The 15,768-nt window shown below is 51.4% G+C and overlaps 1 protein-coding gene across 13 annotated transcripts in view; it reads right to left on the bottom strand.

Annotated features, from left to right (window-relative positions):
• NFIA (nuclear factor I A) overlaps window positions 1-15,518 on the bottom strand; it is a 238,551-nt gene extending 223,033 nt beyond the window's left edge. For 4 of the 13 annotated variants that reach the window (XM_085231648.1, XM_085231647.1, XM_085231653.1 and 1 more), the window contains exons 1-2: window positions 15,122-15,518; window positions 10,003-10,534 (exon numbers count right to left, since the gene is read on the bottom strand). In XM_085231648.1, coding sequence (XP_085087774.1) covers window positions 10,003-10,534; window positions 15,122-15,148 — 559 coding nt within the window. In that variant the 5' untranslated portion in view covers window positions 15,149-15,518. Of the gene's footprint in view, window positions 1-10,002; window positions 10,535-11,244; window positions 11,281-15,121 lie in introns of those variants that run through there. The other 9 variants (XM_085231645.1, XM_085231649.1, XM_085231655.1 and 6 more) reach the window with 4 other exon arrangements.
• Window positions 15,519-15,768: the final 250 nt, after the last annotated feature.

Here is a 15,768-nt window from a genome sequence, read left to right as displayed (position 1 = left end):
GCAGCCGCACACAGCACAATGTCCTTCAATCCCAGCCCTGCACACAGAGAGGTCTTGGCAGTGGTGACGAGCCCACAAGGAGCTCCTCACTGGTATGAGCATAGAGAGCCAAGATGGGACATGGACCCTTCTCATGCTGTTCTCCTGTGGCTTCATGCCCTGGACATAAAGCCTCACTTTTTCATACAAGATTTTATTAGTAAAGAAAGTATGACATGGAAGACATCTGGCCTGCACTCAAAATCCCTATCATGATTTTGAACTCTAGTTTTTGACCAGACAAAGAAACAGTTCCCATGTTTAAAGTGAGCTTCGGGCATATTATTTTGCCTCTCCATCCCACTCATGTACCCGTACTGGAAAGAGCAGAGATGCGCGTGTCCATCCCCGCACAGCACCGAGCTTCACAGGGGGTGTTTGTAACTGCACCTACGTAGGAGTAAGCCGGACCAGAGCTGAAGCTGAGGTCCTCTACAGGAACAAAGCAATACCCACCCTGACCACAAAACCCCACTCCTTGCCTGACTGCCCCCCAGCTGCTGCACAAGACCCAACCCACGCTCACAAGGCTGCGGCCGCTGGTCATGCCAGTCCTCCCTACAGCACAAGCCATTTTGGAGCTTTAAAACAAAACAGTTTGGGATTTACTTTATAGCTATGCAACAACTATTTTTTACTTTTGAACACAGTAACAAATGTAAATAGGTCCGTTGGCTATTTTTAATGAAGTCCTCATCGCGTCAGGAAAAGTCCTTGTCACTACACAATGCGAGCATTGCAGTGGCTATCTCTGCCTAAAAGAGATCACTACAATAGCTGTGCTTTAGAAAAGCATCCTGCTACAAAGAATTCATTCTTCTAATTTACTTGAAACTACTTTGCCTTAAAAAGAAAAAAAAAAAAAAAAGAAAGAAAGAAAAAAGAACTGAATTAAATTTAAATTTTACCCTAAGTTTCCAGCATCACTCAGGGATTTGGCTGTTTCCTTCCATATCAAATTAAAGCCGTACTGGGTAAAACAATCAGACAAGAATTTCAGTGAATATCCTTAGGATGAAATCTGATTGACAACGTATTTCTGTATTAAAATCTGCAGTTACTGTTTATCTTGACAATAAATGTAGCAACTACCTTACTTGTCTTTGATACCTTTACAGGGGTTCACTTTGCTCGCTCAGTGCATTACAAGGTATTTTGTAACACATGTACTGCCTTTAAACACCAAAATATTCCAACGGTAATTTAACCAGACGTGCTGTTTATTGCAAAGCTCATGCAGCTCATTATCTGTACCTCACACACAAGACTAAATCCGTAGGCGCAGAAAAACACAACATGAATAAAGCTGTCTCAACACCCCACTCCGTGCTCAGCTCTCCGTCCCGCAGCCTCCATCCAACAGGCTGCACACCACCTGCACGTGCCCTGCAAACTTCCCCCCTGCCCAGGGCTGCAGGTAGGACTGCTCCAGGCCTGGGTGCTGTACTGAGATGCCTTCTGATGAGATATTTCTCCTGAGCTTGCAAATGCATTTTGCACATAGGGATGGTGCCTGCAGGCATCACTCCCAAGTACCATAGCATGAGGTGGCGAGGGCTGGGACCAGAAGGGATATGTGCACCACAGAGGATGGTGTAGAGAGGGTTTCGGTCTTGTTTAGCTGCTAATGCTATGAGTCATGTTATTAATATGACAAATGGATGAAACCAAAGAGCAGGAATAATAGCTACACCTCTGCGGTCACGGCGCAGTGCCGCGGTGGCAGGGTCAGGAGGATTTGCTGCAACCCGCAGCTCTTGCAGACAACACAGCATTGGTTTTATGTCCCATGGAATGCACAGTGAGCCCTGTCCCTGAGCCTGCAGCAGGACTGCGCATTGCTGGGTGGGGTCGCTGGGTACACAAAGCCACCAGTGCCACCAGCCAGGCATGCAACGTACCACAGTGCCGGCCAGAATGGGTTGCCAGCACCAAGCAGGTGAGATGGGCAGGACAAAGGCACTGCTGGTCCCCCAGATGACACTGCTGGCTTTCCCACCATTGGGTGCCACGCTGGAGGAAACCTCCATGACACATCCTCCTGAGCGCAAACCCTTCACGTGGTGATGGTTTCGAGTGACCTTTTTGCATCACTGAAAAACCAGTGAGTTTTGTACCAGTGACCTGAGCAGATAGCAACCAGGCACTATCAGCTCACCTGGATGATTGACCCTGCCTTGGAAACCCCCCAGTCCAATGACAGTTCTGTGATTCACTACAGATATATCTCACCCCAAAACATGAACATGCTGAAACATCCAATCATGTTCTGGCACGCATGCAAAAAAAAGCCCATGGCAACAAAGACGACAGCTTGCCAATGGCAGCTGCTGCACGCACACACAAAATTAAACTATATTCTTCTGAAAAGGGATATTATTATGGCATTTGTTTTCCCTTACCCATCACCCTCACCCATTCCCTCATGAAATAAGGGGAAAATATCAACACATATCACACATTAGGAGAAAAGGACAGAGAAAGGGAGAGGTAGGCACTGCCCTTGGTGGGAACGGTATGGAAAGTGCAGATTTTAGCAGCAAATCCAACTGGGTGGATCAGAGCTAAATGCATGGAGCTGTCCTGAAATACTGGCTCACCTAAAAGCGCTGTGTTGCAGATGCAAGTATGACATTCAAGCTTTACACTGCAAGGAGCGCAGGGAGGCCCGATGATGCTAAATTTCAGCAAGTTTGGTCGAGCTGACCCTTGGCTATAACACAAGCCTGCAAATGCATGCATATACATTAACGTCTGACGATACTCCTCTTCACCTCCTCTCCCCCATACGGCCCTGTCTGATGCCTGCCATGCTGTTATGCAATGCACAAGATAGCCGTCTCCTCACTTGCGAAGATAAATGTCATATCGGACCTCTGACATCATGTATTCTCCAAGTAATTATTTTTGATATCATAAGAGTTATGCAGGGTGCACAATAAAATTAAAAAGTAGAAAGCAAGGTTAATAAGATTATCATGTTGGTATAATAGGTAATGCATTTTGCAGTATATCCTAAATCTGCCCTCTCAAAACGTAATTAAATAACTGTGATTTATATTTTAAAGGAACGTAGACATGCCGTGTATCCTCCTGCCCACATATGCTAATTGCTTTCAGCCCCAAAATCACACAGTAGTTTGCAGCTTTTTAATCCTCGTGTGTAAATAACCCAATCCGGGTCCAAGTTATGAACAATGAAGTCCAGGAAACTTTCAGAATAGCATGTCATTAAACCCGTCTCGATTTTATCTCTCTCATCCAACAGCACGGATGTGCTCCGAAGCCCACGGGGGATGCGGGAATGCTGAGCTGGACACCTGGGACCTGGAGGAGCGCGGCACCCAGGAGGAACACACTGATGGACGCCCTGCGGACTCCCCGGCCTCGCTGCAGGGCCTGCATGCCATCAGGGCACCATCGGCTCCACACTTGTCTATGGGCGCTCTTCCCAAATGCGAGGGAGCGAGCGAGCTGCCCGCCTGCTGCCCTCAGAGGCACGAGCGCGCAGGACGGACCTAGCAATAAAAAGAGCCAATAGTTGGCAATTTTTTCCCCAAAATGGAAGGTTTCCATTAGCTCCTCGATGAGCAGGCCAGCCCCAGCCAACCTTCCCCAATCTGCGGGCAAAGCCAGACCGACGGAAACACAGCGAGCCGCTCCATTCTCCATTTTGCACTCGCATGCCCGAGGCTGGCACACAAAATGGAGGGCCCTGCGCACCCCGCGGACACGAGCCCACCTCGTGGTGGCCATGTCGTCCTGCCAGGCCTCCAGCGGGGCTGAGCTCACCCAGCCAGCACACGCCGGGGCACCAGCGTGGAGCACAGAAGCACTTCCCCAGGATGTGTAAATATCTCTTCCAGTGGGACTACGCTGCTGTGAGCGATCCACTGGGCTGTCAGAACTGGGCACAGAATGCTCCCCCACAAAAAAGTGGCTCGGACAAAGCTCCCCTGTTTATCGTGGGTATGGAGCCGTCTTTTTGGTGGCTACCATTAACCAACAATAACCACAGATGTAACGGATGAAGAGAAGAACGCCACACGGATGGAAAAAAAACGAACCGACACAGTCCTACCAACAGCTCTTCTCTACCCAGAGTCCTCACCGCCGTGAGGAAACACGCAGGGTCGGCTGCTGTTAGGAAGCTAAAATAATTTGCCCTGAATTTACAGCCTGTAATTCAATCTGCAGCTCAAGCTCCTGCCTGCGCCGGGCCGTGCAGTGCGGGGGCAGCACCGGGCGAGGACGGCCCAGGAGCAGCAGCCCCAGCAGGGATGGTCCCCGAGAGCCCCAGGCAGTGCTGTGGGTGCACGGCCCTCGGAGCAGGGCTGGGACCAGGGGCTGTGCTGGGGGTGCTGCCGGGGCTGGGACACCGAGGGGAAGCACCGAGGGGAGGGGAAACGAGGCAAGGGAATGCCCTTTCCTTTACATCCGAATGGAGAGAAAGACTGAAAATACAGAATCGTAATAATAAATAGCGGGTTTTATGAACAATTAGGATTCCACTGTCTCTTTCAAGGGTTTGAAAAGCTGACATGATGTTTTGGGTTCTCCAGATTCAGCTTTGAGGCCTCAACCAAGAGAAACATTCAGCCCCGCTGTGTACAGCAGTGACCACAACAAAGATTGTGGTTTCTCCCACACTCGCCTTAAATAGATCTAAATTAATGCTATTCATCATTGGGTGGAAAAGAAGGGAAATATAAAAGTGCAGTTGCTTGTAGACAAGCCAGCAGCGTTGGGTAACGCTCTCACCAGCACACAAAGCTCGCTGCTCTCCGGCCAAGGCCGGCTCCCAGCCCCACATCTCCGGGCAGGAAGGCATGGAAACGGCAGCCTGCCCCATCACCTGGAAAACATCCTGAGCAGATCGCACACGCCTTCGCCCAGTGTTTATTTGTTGTTGCTTTTGTTGTTGTTGGAGAAAGGGGAAAGCTAAACCACATGACTGAACTCCTGCCAGGGCTTTGGGACGGAGCAGGCCGTCCCGAGTGCCGCACCACTTAGTGTCTGCATTATCACAGATACTCACCGGCTCGGTTACAGCAGCACGGGGAGCGCAGTTGTCCCGACTTAAATCCTGCTCCTGTCACCTCCCGCCCCACAGAGCTGCCCGCCCCGCGCCCCGAAACTGAAAGCGCCGATAGATGGAGATATCTTTCTGCGCCACGCAGGGCGTGGGATTGCTGCGCGGCTGCTGTCTGGGAGCCGGGGCTGTCCTCAGCCACTTCCACATGGGACACGCACGCAGGCTTCCAGCACTGCTGCCGTACAGGGACGTTTCACCAGCCTAAAGTAATGCGAAATCTGCCTTCTCCTGTTCTTCCTCGAGCGCAGAAATACAACGAGAAGACTTCATTTCATTTTTTTTCTTTGAATGTATACATGTCACTGAACGGCCAAAACTGATGGAAATGAAAAAACCACACAGTGAGTCCCCAGATCTCCCCCAGCCGTGCAGCCCAGCACACCGCGGCACCGGCTGCAAGGCTGGCTGAGCGGTTTGGTAAGAGTCATTGCAATAAGCCCCGTGCTCTGCAGAAAGGCATAGGGACTATTAACATCACAAACAAAACTTTAAAGACTGGTTTTGATGCACACTGGAATAGCCGTGTATTGGAATTAGGTTTTCAAAGGCCTTATATGCAGATGAAATGTCACGGATGCTTTAAAAGTCTTCAGATACATGTAAAAACGACATGTCTATTACATATTATCTTCACAGAACAAACACCATTTGAAATGTGCCTCTTTTTAACTACCATTATGAGCTGTCTAAAGAGCATTTTGGTTGAAACTTGGGAGGAAAGGGAAAAAAAAACCCACTGATCTTACACCTGCTCTTTAGCAGTGGGAAGTGGGTTCTCAATCTGTTAACATGACCATCTGGCCAATCTGCATATCACGGCGATCTGGATTACTGTACGGAGGAATGACAATAACGTAGCCAAAACAAAAGTAAAATGCATCAAATACTAACAGTAGCGCGGCCCTTTTGATTTTAAATTAAATAATAAACGTGGTATCACAGCAAAGCGAGGAAGTCGTCTAAATAATTAAATACGAGCCTTCGCTACGGCATAATTAAGTAAACAATATGGTGTGCGTCCTATAGGAGCCAGCAATACTTTGCACAGCCAAACGCCAGACTTTTGCAGAGCTGGAGATGCTGCGGCAGCTCTTTCCGTGATGCACGGCATTGTCAGAGCACCTCTCACACCGCCGCACCGCCGGCCGGCCGCGGCTATTAGCGGGATTAATGCAGCAACAATCAATAACAATTGTACTAAAAGATCACGGTGCAAAGCGGGCTGTACCTCTCAGACTTGGAGCTAAGTGATACCTCCGCAGCATTTGGGCTATCTGCAGCCCCTTGCTTTATTCGCCAGGCTCTGCCTTATTCTGACTGGGGCCTCTCTGCGGTGCTCCAAGGAGAAATGTTTTTAATCTGCCAGTGGGAATCGCAAATGGGTCCACCTAAAGTTCAAGGTCGTGTGCCATACGCTGCTGCCCGGGCAATGCCACGGACTGCATTTAGACCCTCAGTGAATTCTTGCAGTTGCAGAAATAATGCTGACTTTTTGCATCTTCTCTGACTCTTATTTTAAACATTAAGAGAAGCAGAAAAAATAGCTCATTTAAATAAATAGCCATCTCCAGCTTTTCCTTAAATTTCAGATTTTTAAATGTCCTTCCAAAAGGCCGAAAGCTTTTCTCCCCCAGAACCACCTGGCTAGCACAACTTGCCTGGGACGGCAGCCTTCCAAAAAAGCCAGAATCGGGCATCGCAGCGTCGCTCCCTGGCCCGGCATCCAGCCCTGCCCACTGCCAGAGCCTGCAGAACCGGGACCTCGCACAAAATTTAACTACTTCCATGGCCAGCCTTTCCTCCAATCTGATCACATTAGCAGAAGGAACTCCAAAGCAGTAAAAAACTCCTGAAAGTTCTCGGTTGAGTGCCTACTAATGAACAAAGGTTAACTTTATCTAAAAGGTCAAATGCCTGGTGGCTAAGGTTGTGACCTTAACAACTTAAATTGTGACCTTGCCACGTGCCTAGTATATTGCAGATTCTGATACAGATCATCTGGTAAAGGACTGGCCATAAATTAGCTTTACTGTTTGACTCCCACAAAGAAAACGGTTTGCCACAATGGTTTCCAACTTGTCATTTGATACAAGTGCAGAATAAGGGAAAACTAAAAAGCAAACCCAAGTTTAGGGTATGAAAATGCCACCTGCTTTTAGTTAAGCAGATTAGAAACTGCAAACTGAGAGCAATACTCTAAATTTCAATACATTTTTGGTCAACCTCTAATTCAGAGAACACCGATCTTCCTTTCCTCTCCTTTCCTTTTTTTTTTTAACGAAAATGACATGTCGTTTGTGTATTTGCATATTTTTGTTTTCTCTTTCTAGCCAGTTCTTAAAGGGAATAATTGATTTCAGTAGCTTTGTGAGAAGCACTATTTAAATCTGAGCACATGTGTTCTCTTACAGATGATAGTGCCTACTGAAGAAAAAGCGTGGATTCAAAGCAATAATTATGGTACATGTTTAGAAGGAGAGGGACATCTCACTGCTGAAGTCATCTCGAATAAGGCATCTTGGAAGGGAATGCTCCCTCAAAAAAGAGAAGAGTTTAAAAAAAAAAAAAAAAAAAAGAGAGAGAGAAGAAAAAGCACTACGGGTGAAAAGGTCACAATGGTTTTGGCACATATCTCCAAGCACGTTTCAGAGTCTGTGCCTCCTGCCAATACTGGCAACTTCTCAAAACTTTTAAGGAGGTAAAAACATTGTTTAGTGTTTACAAATCTTCTGTACTATAGCAGATGCTTGTCAAATCCGCTATATGTAAGTTGACCGGCCTACCTAATATCAGTGCTGGCGCCTTCCTCCCCAGAGCTACCCGGTCCATACATTGCTGGAGGCTGCCCTGATGGAGCTACAGACAAAGGACCCTTAATATTTTCCTTTTGTACCATTCCTGTTGCGCACATGGCACAAGCTGCCATTACTGCAGGTCTGCGGGAACCAATGGCTGGCAACTTGGCCAATGTTCAGGTGCAACAAAGACTGCTGGGATACCTCGGAGGGGTGAAAAAAAGAGAGGAAAAAGGGGGAAAAAAAAGGTAGCCCACAGATGATGCTTCCAGCACACCTCTGTGCAGCGACTCAGAGGACGCCCGCCCCGTGATCCATCCTAAGCATCACTTTGTCCCCGTGGCGGTGCAGCAGCAAACCCACAGCACAACGAGCACAGCGTGCTGCAGCCGGAACCACGGCGCAATGTGCACTCGCTGCTCACTGCAGAGAGACCCTGCACAAATCCACAGCACCGAGGTCCCAAGCTCTGCACCAACGTTCTACAGCAAGCAGCTCCAACAATCAGTGAGGCCGCTGCCCGTTGACGATGAGCACAGAAATACATCAGTTCGCTATCAAGGGTAGTGTTTGCCAGCAGCACGCTGATAAGATGTTATATCCCTAATCACAATATTGAACTTCTATGGTGTCTCTTGCCTGGCTGCTGCAGCAGGAAGAGAACCTCTCGCCCCTTGCAGTGCCCACGCCTGGATTTCCCCTTTTCTCCCCGTCCTGTGTCCGTGTGATCCTCCCCGCGGGCTGAACCCAGCCACTGCTTTCTGTTGGCAACCCTCACCCTGTGCAGAAGGCTGCTCTGCGCTTAGGAAATGCAATAGGGACCGGTGTTTAGCATCCTAAAAAAAACTAAAAGCCTGGGGCAGAGCCCTGGCCCTGTTCTCTGCTCAGTTCACAGCAGAGGGTAATCCCCGCTCCGTGCCACATAACAAAGCACAGAGCAAATACAGCCTTTGGGCGGCAGGAAGGTGAGCGTGGTTCAATCATGGTGCGGGGCTGGGTGCTGGTTGTGGGGATGGCACGAGGAGGGCCACACGGTCAGCCCCAGTGTGGGCTGCATTGCAAGGGCATGGCAGAATTTGGAATGGCCAAAAGTTCCTATGCACTCCTCCAAAACATCGTGGTGTTGGAAACACCAACTCCCAGTGCTGCAATATGCTATGTTTTCCTGTATATTTATATATACGTGGTCTGCATGGGTATGATCCCGCCCTCACCCCCTGCTCTCCCTGCCTGCCCAGGCCCTCCACTTGCAGGCCAGCCTGAAGCCAGGCCAACTTGCATGTCCTATATTCACCCTACACACGTCCCCTCTACGTCCTGTATTGGACGACCAGGGCCCAGCACTGCACTTGCTCACGTTTTTTTGCAGCACAATTGCCCATCAGAGACACGATGCCATGTTATTTTCCACCCCTGCCCTCTGCTCACCCTCTCACATATTGAGGCAACCCCAGGCAGGTGGGGGACTCCCACATTTCCCATTTCATCGCGTATAAAAACATTTCAGCCTTCCTCATGCGCAATATTATTCAACGAAGAATTCGTTTCAAGAACAGACCAAATTCTTTGTGTACACATTGTGATGTTTTTAGGCTGTCTTTTTTAAAAAAAAAAAAAGTTTAGTCTCAATTCCCCAATTTTTTACCCAAAATGACAACCTCATATTTGTTATCTGCACCTTCCAGCTGCCAAGTGGGGCTCCTCTCCCTTTCCCATCTCTCCAGGTGAGGATGCCTGGCAGCCCTGACCTCGGGTACCCCAACCCTCTGCAACCGCTTCACGTATAACTGACACAAAGTTAATTTTAGAAGTAAAACAATTAAAAAAAAAAAAAAAAAAATTGGAAATTCTCCCCGCGTTCCCTCGACCGCAGAAAAAAAATAGAAAAATAAAAGAAGCCTGGATAACACTTGAGCAAAGTGCCCCAAACACCAAACTGCCATTAACCCCAGGAAAACAAGAGCTGTGCCCGGTGAAAAAGGGCAGATTTGGGGCCGCGCTCCCTCCCGCCTGCACCAAACCCGCCGGGACGCAGACGCGCGAGGTGGAGAAGTGGTATAGAAAGGCACTTACCTGCGGCGTGCACAAAGTATGCCAAATATAAATCGAGTTCCTTAACAGAAACTCCTATATGGTGGGGCTGTACGCACAGCCCGGGGTTAGAGCACTGTGGGGACTTTACAAGGCGCTCGCCATCAGTACTTTCGAGCGGAATACCTTTAAATAAAATCACCATAACGAGGTCCAACCTCCAGACCTTATCTGCCTGGCGAAGGCAGTCAATTCTTCTCATCTTGCCCTTCTGGTCTGGATTGGAAAGGACGCAACACGGAGGCTTTTTTCCTGTGACTGTGAGAACAAAATCCTCCCGAAATTCAGGCCTGATATCTTTCCGAAGCTTTGCCAGAAGTCTGGACGCCCATTTCTGCTTTACCTCGGGTTTTTCACTTAAGAGTTCGTCCTTCACGGCCCTCTCTTCCTCTTTTGACATGCGTTTCTCATGTTTTTTGAAGTATTTTCTCTTTCGGGCTTGCAGGTTGAACCATGTGTATGCAAACGCTCGGACGTGAGGCAGAAGTGCTTCGATGAAGGGATGAAATTCATCCTGAAAAAGTCACAGAGAAGCGTCGGTGTCACGCAAAGCACAGCGAGGCCCGAAGAGAGCCGAGCGGCCCCGACCCCCCGAAAGGCAAAGCGGGGCCAGGATTGGGCCCTCAGCCCCAGTTTGGTGGAGAAAAGGGCGGAAGGAGTTAAAGGCACGGGGCCGACTGGGTGCGAGGACTCGGCCGCTTGCAGCGCGTATCTCCCTCTGCTCCCTCCCTGACCCCGCTGCTTGCGGCGTCGCCAGCGTGTGCCCGCCAATTTGGCAAATTTGGAACGCTCGGATGCCAATCCCTGTTTGTGTGGGGAAGTCTGAAGTATAGTGAAACTTTCCCAAAGATATACTTGGAAATGGCAGCGCGCTGTACAGTAACGCGCAAACGGAGCCGCACGTGCAAACACGGCCGCGGTGCTCTGCTTGGAGGACGGAGCACCACGGCCAGCCAGCTGAAATCTTAGAAAACACTGAATATTATTAAAAAAAAAAAAAAAAGTGAGGATTACAGTCCATTAAAAAAAAAAAATTAAAATTTTAATCTGACATTGCGGCATGTTAGGATTCCAAAGAGTTTTGATAAACTGAAAGGAGACCCAAAAAACTGAAAAATGCAGATAGAAAAGCTTGGCACAACTCATGCAAACACGCCACTAATTATTATTTTTTTTTTAGCGTGTCAGGCTGTATTTTCATACACTCAAAAAGAAACTCCGTACTTGGAAAGTTAGTTTTGCCATCCAAAGACACTGCTCTGTGCAAGGATGTGCTCCAGATCCCCTCTGCCCGGGTACAAAGTAATCACGATTGCAGTTCTGCTGACCACAAAAAAATGCAAGAAAGACCCCTTTACTTTTGTAAAAAAAAACAGATATAGATATAGATCTATTATGCAGAAATAGATCAATACCCTCAAAAAGCACTACATAAACCAGCAGAGGGATCGACCCAGGCTGTGCCACGCTGGGGCCGCACTCTCAGTTCCTACACCAAATGAATGAGCGCAGCGCACGTCACAGCGCCCGCGGGCCGATCCCACTGCTCCACAGCCCGAGCCCATTGCCTATAGGGCCCGGTCCCACTGCTGCAGGGCCCGATCCCACCGCATGTAGAGCCTCATCCCGCTGCCTGCAGGGCCTGATCCCATGGCTGCAGGGCCGGGTGCCTCCAGACTTCACGTTGGGCCCTGCGGGGATGCACAGCAGCTGCTGCACACAGGAGAGTTGCTGTCCCGTCCCGCAGGGCAGAGCTGAGGTTCACGTTAGTTAACTTTTGAGTAATGAAATGATCGTGTGGAGTGTGATTCTGACCCAAACCATTTTGAGTTGTAAATGGCATTATAAAAACAGAAATCTCACGTCCTTCTGATAACATTATCTGAAGTTATATTTCTTTTCAAATAATGACGAGAAGTTGAGCACTCGGTAGCAGAAATACCCATCAGCAGACACTGCCCTAACTCAGGAGCTCTACTGACTTCCCCTAAGGTTCCCCCGCACTGATTCTGATGGCTCTTACGCTGTAAATACTTCAATCCATAGCGGTGTCACAGCGGTCATTTTTACTTTGAGCACAGAACATGCAGAGCCATCCACGCAGCACAGTGCTGCCCAGGAACCACAGGACGATGGATGAGCATTAACACCAAAGCAGGTAAAATAAAATAAATCACTCTGATGATTGACACATTCCTTTTTTTTTTTTTTCTTTCTCTCCCCTCTTGTACTGGAGGGAAGAGATCATAGTTTCAAATTTCAATAAAGTTTGGGGGGGAGGAAAAAAAAAAAAAAAAAGATTGCCAAGAGTTTGCAGTCGGCAGATTCACAAAGTGGGCGAAGGCGCACGCGGAGCTGCTCTCTCTCCCCTACGAGGGAGGGAAGGAGACGGACAGCAGCTCCCTGCAAGCTGCCAAAACCCCAAAGCCTGCTCCTGCTCCTCCTGCCCCTCTTAGGGGGGAAAAGGCCTTTGTGGGGTCCTGGTTGTGCGCACACAGAACACTGCTGGACCACGGGGAGCACTGCTGCGAGCAGAGCGCTCGCTGAGCACGTCTTGGTGGGGCTGAAATATTGCAACTTTTCTGCTTTCTGCAGCGCTTTGTCCTGACGGATCTCATGTGCTCGGGACTTTTTTGGCTCGACGCTGGACGCCATCCAAGAGCGAGCTGCTGTAACCTGCGCTGCAGCCCGTTCCTACAGCGGGAACCTGAGCGGGGAGGGAGCGGCAACACAGGAAAAAATATATATCTATAAAAAAAAACCAACAACCACTTGAAAAGAGCCAGGGGAAAAAAAAAAAAAAATCAACAAAAAAAAAGGCGGTGAGAAGGAAGGGGTTGGAGGCAGTGGGAGGTGAGCGGCCGTGCCAGGCTCCGGGTGCTGCTCAAAATGGTGCGCGGCGAGAAGAGGTTAATGGCTCACACAGCGACCCGCAGCCCCGGCACGGCACAGCCTGCAGCTCGGCCGGCACCGCGGCACGGAGAGCAAAGCGCCGGGATTGTGGGGTGGGAGGGGAGTGGGTCTGCACAGCACCGTTATTGATTTTGGGGCTATTATTATAGCAAAAAAAAAAAAAAAAAGTTTTGGAAGTGTGTCAGTGCAAGCGTGCTAACAGATGTGCAGAGCTGTCCGCAGCCTGGCTGCAGAAAGAGAAAGGGTTTAAGGAGCAAAAAGGAGAAGGGCTTTGCTTGTCCCCAAACTCGCCCAAGGGAAACTTTCATAGTGTGTGAGCAGGACGGGTGCTGAGCCCTCGGGCTGCATGCAGGCAGCCGTGCGGGAGGAAAGTTGTGCTGCACGGTGCCCAAAGTTGGCGGCCGCGGCCCTCGGCCCTGAGCAGCTCTGCTCCGAGAGGGCAAAAGGCACTGCCAGAGACCCAGCACTGCCTGGAAACAAGGTAACCTGCAGGAGCCCTGAGAAACACTGTATCTCTGTGGATCCTATCGAAATTAAGCCGGCCGCAGCAACCCTTGTGAATATTTTTACAATCCGTTTGCTTGTAAATCTATTAGGAGATGGGCATATGCTCCCCAACCGCTTCCGAGATCCTCTGCAGACACGGACAGCACTGGGGTTTTCCTGACAGATGACACAAAACCTGGTGCCATCCAGGTACAGCGCTGGGACCGACACGCTCCAACTCTGATGTCTGTGTCTCCCTTTCTGAACTGCTTTCCCTTTAAATCTGAACCAAAATTTCACCCATATGAAAAAAGACGCACACAAAAAAAATCTCCCTTCCCAAACTCCCATGGATAAAAGCTCCCATCGATCCTGGAGGGAAAAATAGGAATCCTGGAGGGAAAAATAGCCAAGCCATGGGGAAGGGCTGCCCCACTCCTATTGGGAATGACAGGGAGCACCCAACGGGGCCGTGGAGGGAAGGAAGGAGCTCCTCGGGAGGCCTCTCGCCCTCGCCTCACTTTTCCAAGTGTGCAACAAGAATGTGAGATTTTTTAATAGCAAAAAAAAAAAGAAAAAAGAAAAAAAAAAAAGAATAATAATAAAGTGGGGGGGATTGGGACGGAGAGCCCCATCCCATGGGTCGGGGTTACGCGTCCCCATGGCACAGCCAGGCCCTGCCAGCCCGGCACGTGGGGCAACGCGCTGTGCCCCCGCGGCAGCCGGGGCCGTGGGTGCCAGGTCGGGCTGCGGTGTGCGGGGCAGCCCTGAGCCCCAGCCCTACGGCTGCAGGCACTGGGGGCCGGGGGGGCCCCGCAAAGGGAAGGGGATAAAGTTTGGCGGCTCCCGCCCTCTCGCTGCATTTCGTCGCCTTTTCTCGCCGGAAAGCGCCCGGAGAGGCTTTCTCGCCGGCAAAAAAATAGGAAATAAAATAAAATTCAAATTAAATTAATAAGAATAATGGAGTCAAAATCTCCTGCAGGAGGAAATAATCTGGGGTAGGAGCCCGCCACAAAGCGTTTCCTCGTTAAACCATTATATCCTGCTAATTGGAGGTGTGCAATTTAGCGTCCTGCAGCAGCGCGCGGGGTGGGGGGGGTCCGGGGGGGCGCCGCGCGGCCGCGCAACCCCGGGGGCACCGCGGGCCGAAACCCCCCCGACCCGAGCCGCCCGTCCCGCGCACGCGAGGGGCGCAAAAGTTGCGCGGGCAGCGCTCCGCGGGCGGGGAGCGGTGCGGGAAGGGGGGGGACACTACACGAGTCGGGGCGACCCCCGCGCGAAGACGGCACAGCCTGCGCTGAAGCGCGCGAGGGGTCCGCGGCGGGGTCGCGTGCGGAAATCGCGCGGGGAGAGCGCGGGCGGAGAGCGGCGGGACGGCGGGGATCCCCCTCCCCCCCGGAGCCCCGCGGTGCGGTGCGGGGTCGCGGCGGAGCGGCGCGGGGAGCGGCGGCGGCGCCGCATCGATCGCGGATGACCAAGCACCCGGCGGGGCGCGGCGTGCGGGGGGCGTCCCGCAGCCCCTCGGCTCTTAATTACGGCGTTAATAAGTAGGCGCCATTAGCCATGTGCCGACACAAATGGCCGTGCGGGAAAAGGGGGGAGAGGGGAAAAGCAACAAAGTTGAAGTTTCGGCGAAGCGGCCGCGTTCGTGCCCCGGCCCCGGCCCCGCAGCGCGGCCCCATCGCGCCCCGCGGCCGCTTACCTGCGTGAGACAGAGCGGAGAATACATGACTGCTGCGGGGGGCTGCGGGCGGAGGTGTGCGTGTGCGGGAGAGAGGAGAGAGAGGGGGAGAGGGGGGGAGAGAGGGAGAGAGAGGAAAAAAAAAGAGAGAGAGAGAGGAGAGGAGGGGGAGCCCCGAGCCTGCTTCTTGCTTTCACATTTCCAACTCTGCCAAACTGCAGCCAGCGCGGAGCCGCTCCATGAGCTGAACTTTAACCCCGCCTCGACTTTCCCGCACTACGCGCTCGGCATGCCTGCCCCGCGCGCCGTTAAAGGCATAGCGCCCGCCGCGCCGCGCTGCGCTGCGCTGCGCCGCGCTGCGCGCCCGCTCCGCGCCCGCTCCGCTCTGCGCCGCCCGCGGGGGCGGGGAGGGGCGGGGAGGGGGCTGCGGCGCTACCGCCTTCCTCCGCCCCGCAGCGCGCGGCGCAAAGTTTGGCTGCGGGAGAGGGGAGGGGGGGTGGGGGGGCACGGCGGGGTGCGGGGATGGATGGGGGCAGCGGGAGCGGCGCGGCCGTCGGAACTTTGCCGGTGCGCTGGCACTTGTCGTGCGGTGCTTAGTGCGCTTTGAAAATAAGAATGAAAATTAGAATAAAAATAAGGATAAAAATAATAACTGGAGGGGGGGGGGG

This window comes from Meleagris gallopavo, chromosome 10 (genome assembly GCF_905368555.1).
Source record: "Meleagris gallopavo chromosome 10, MGAL_WU_HG_1.1, whole genome shotgun sequence".
Classification (NCBI taxonomy): Eukaryota; Metazoa; Chordata; class Aves; order Galliformes; family Phasianidae; genus Meleagris; species Meleagris gallopavo.
Note: the sequence above shows the minus strand (reverse complement) of the source record. Positions and strands in the feature narration are given on the sequence as shown.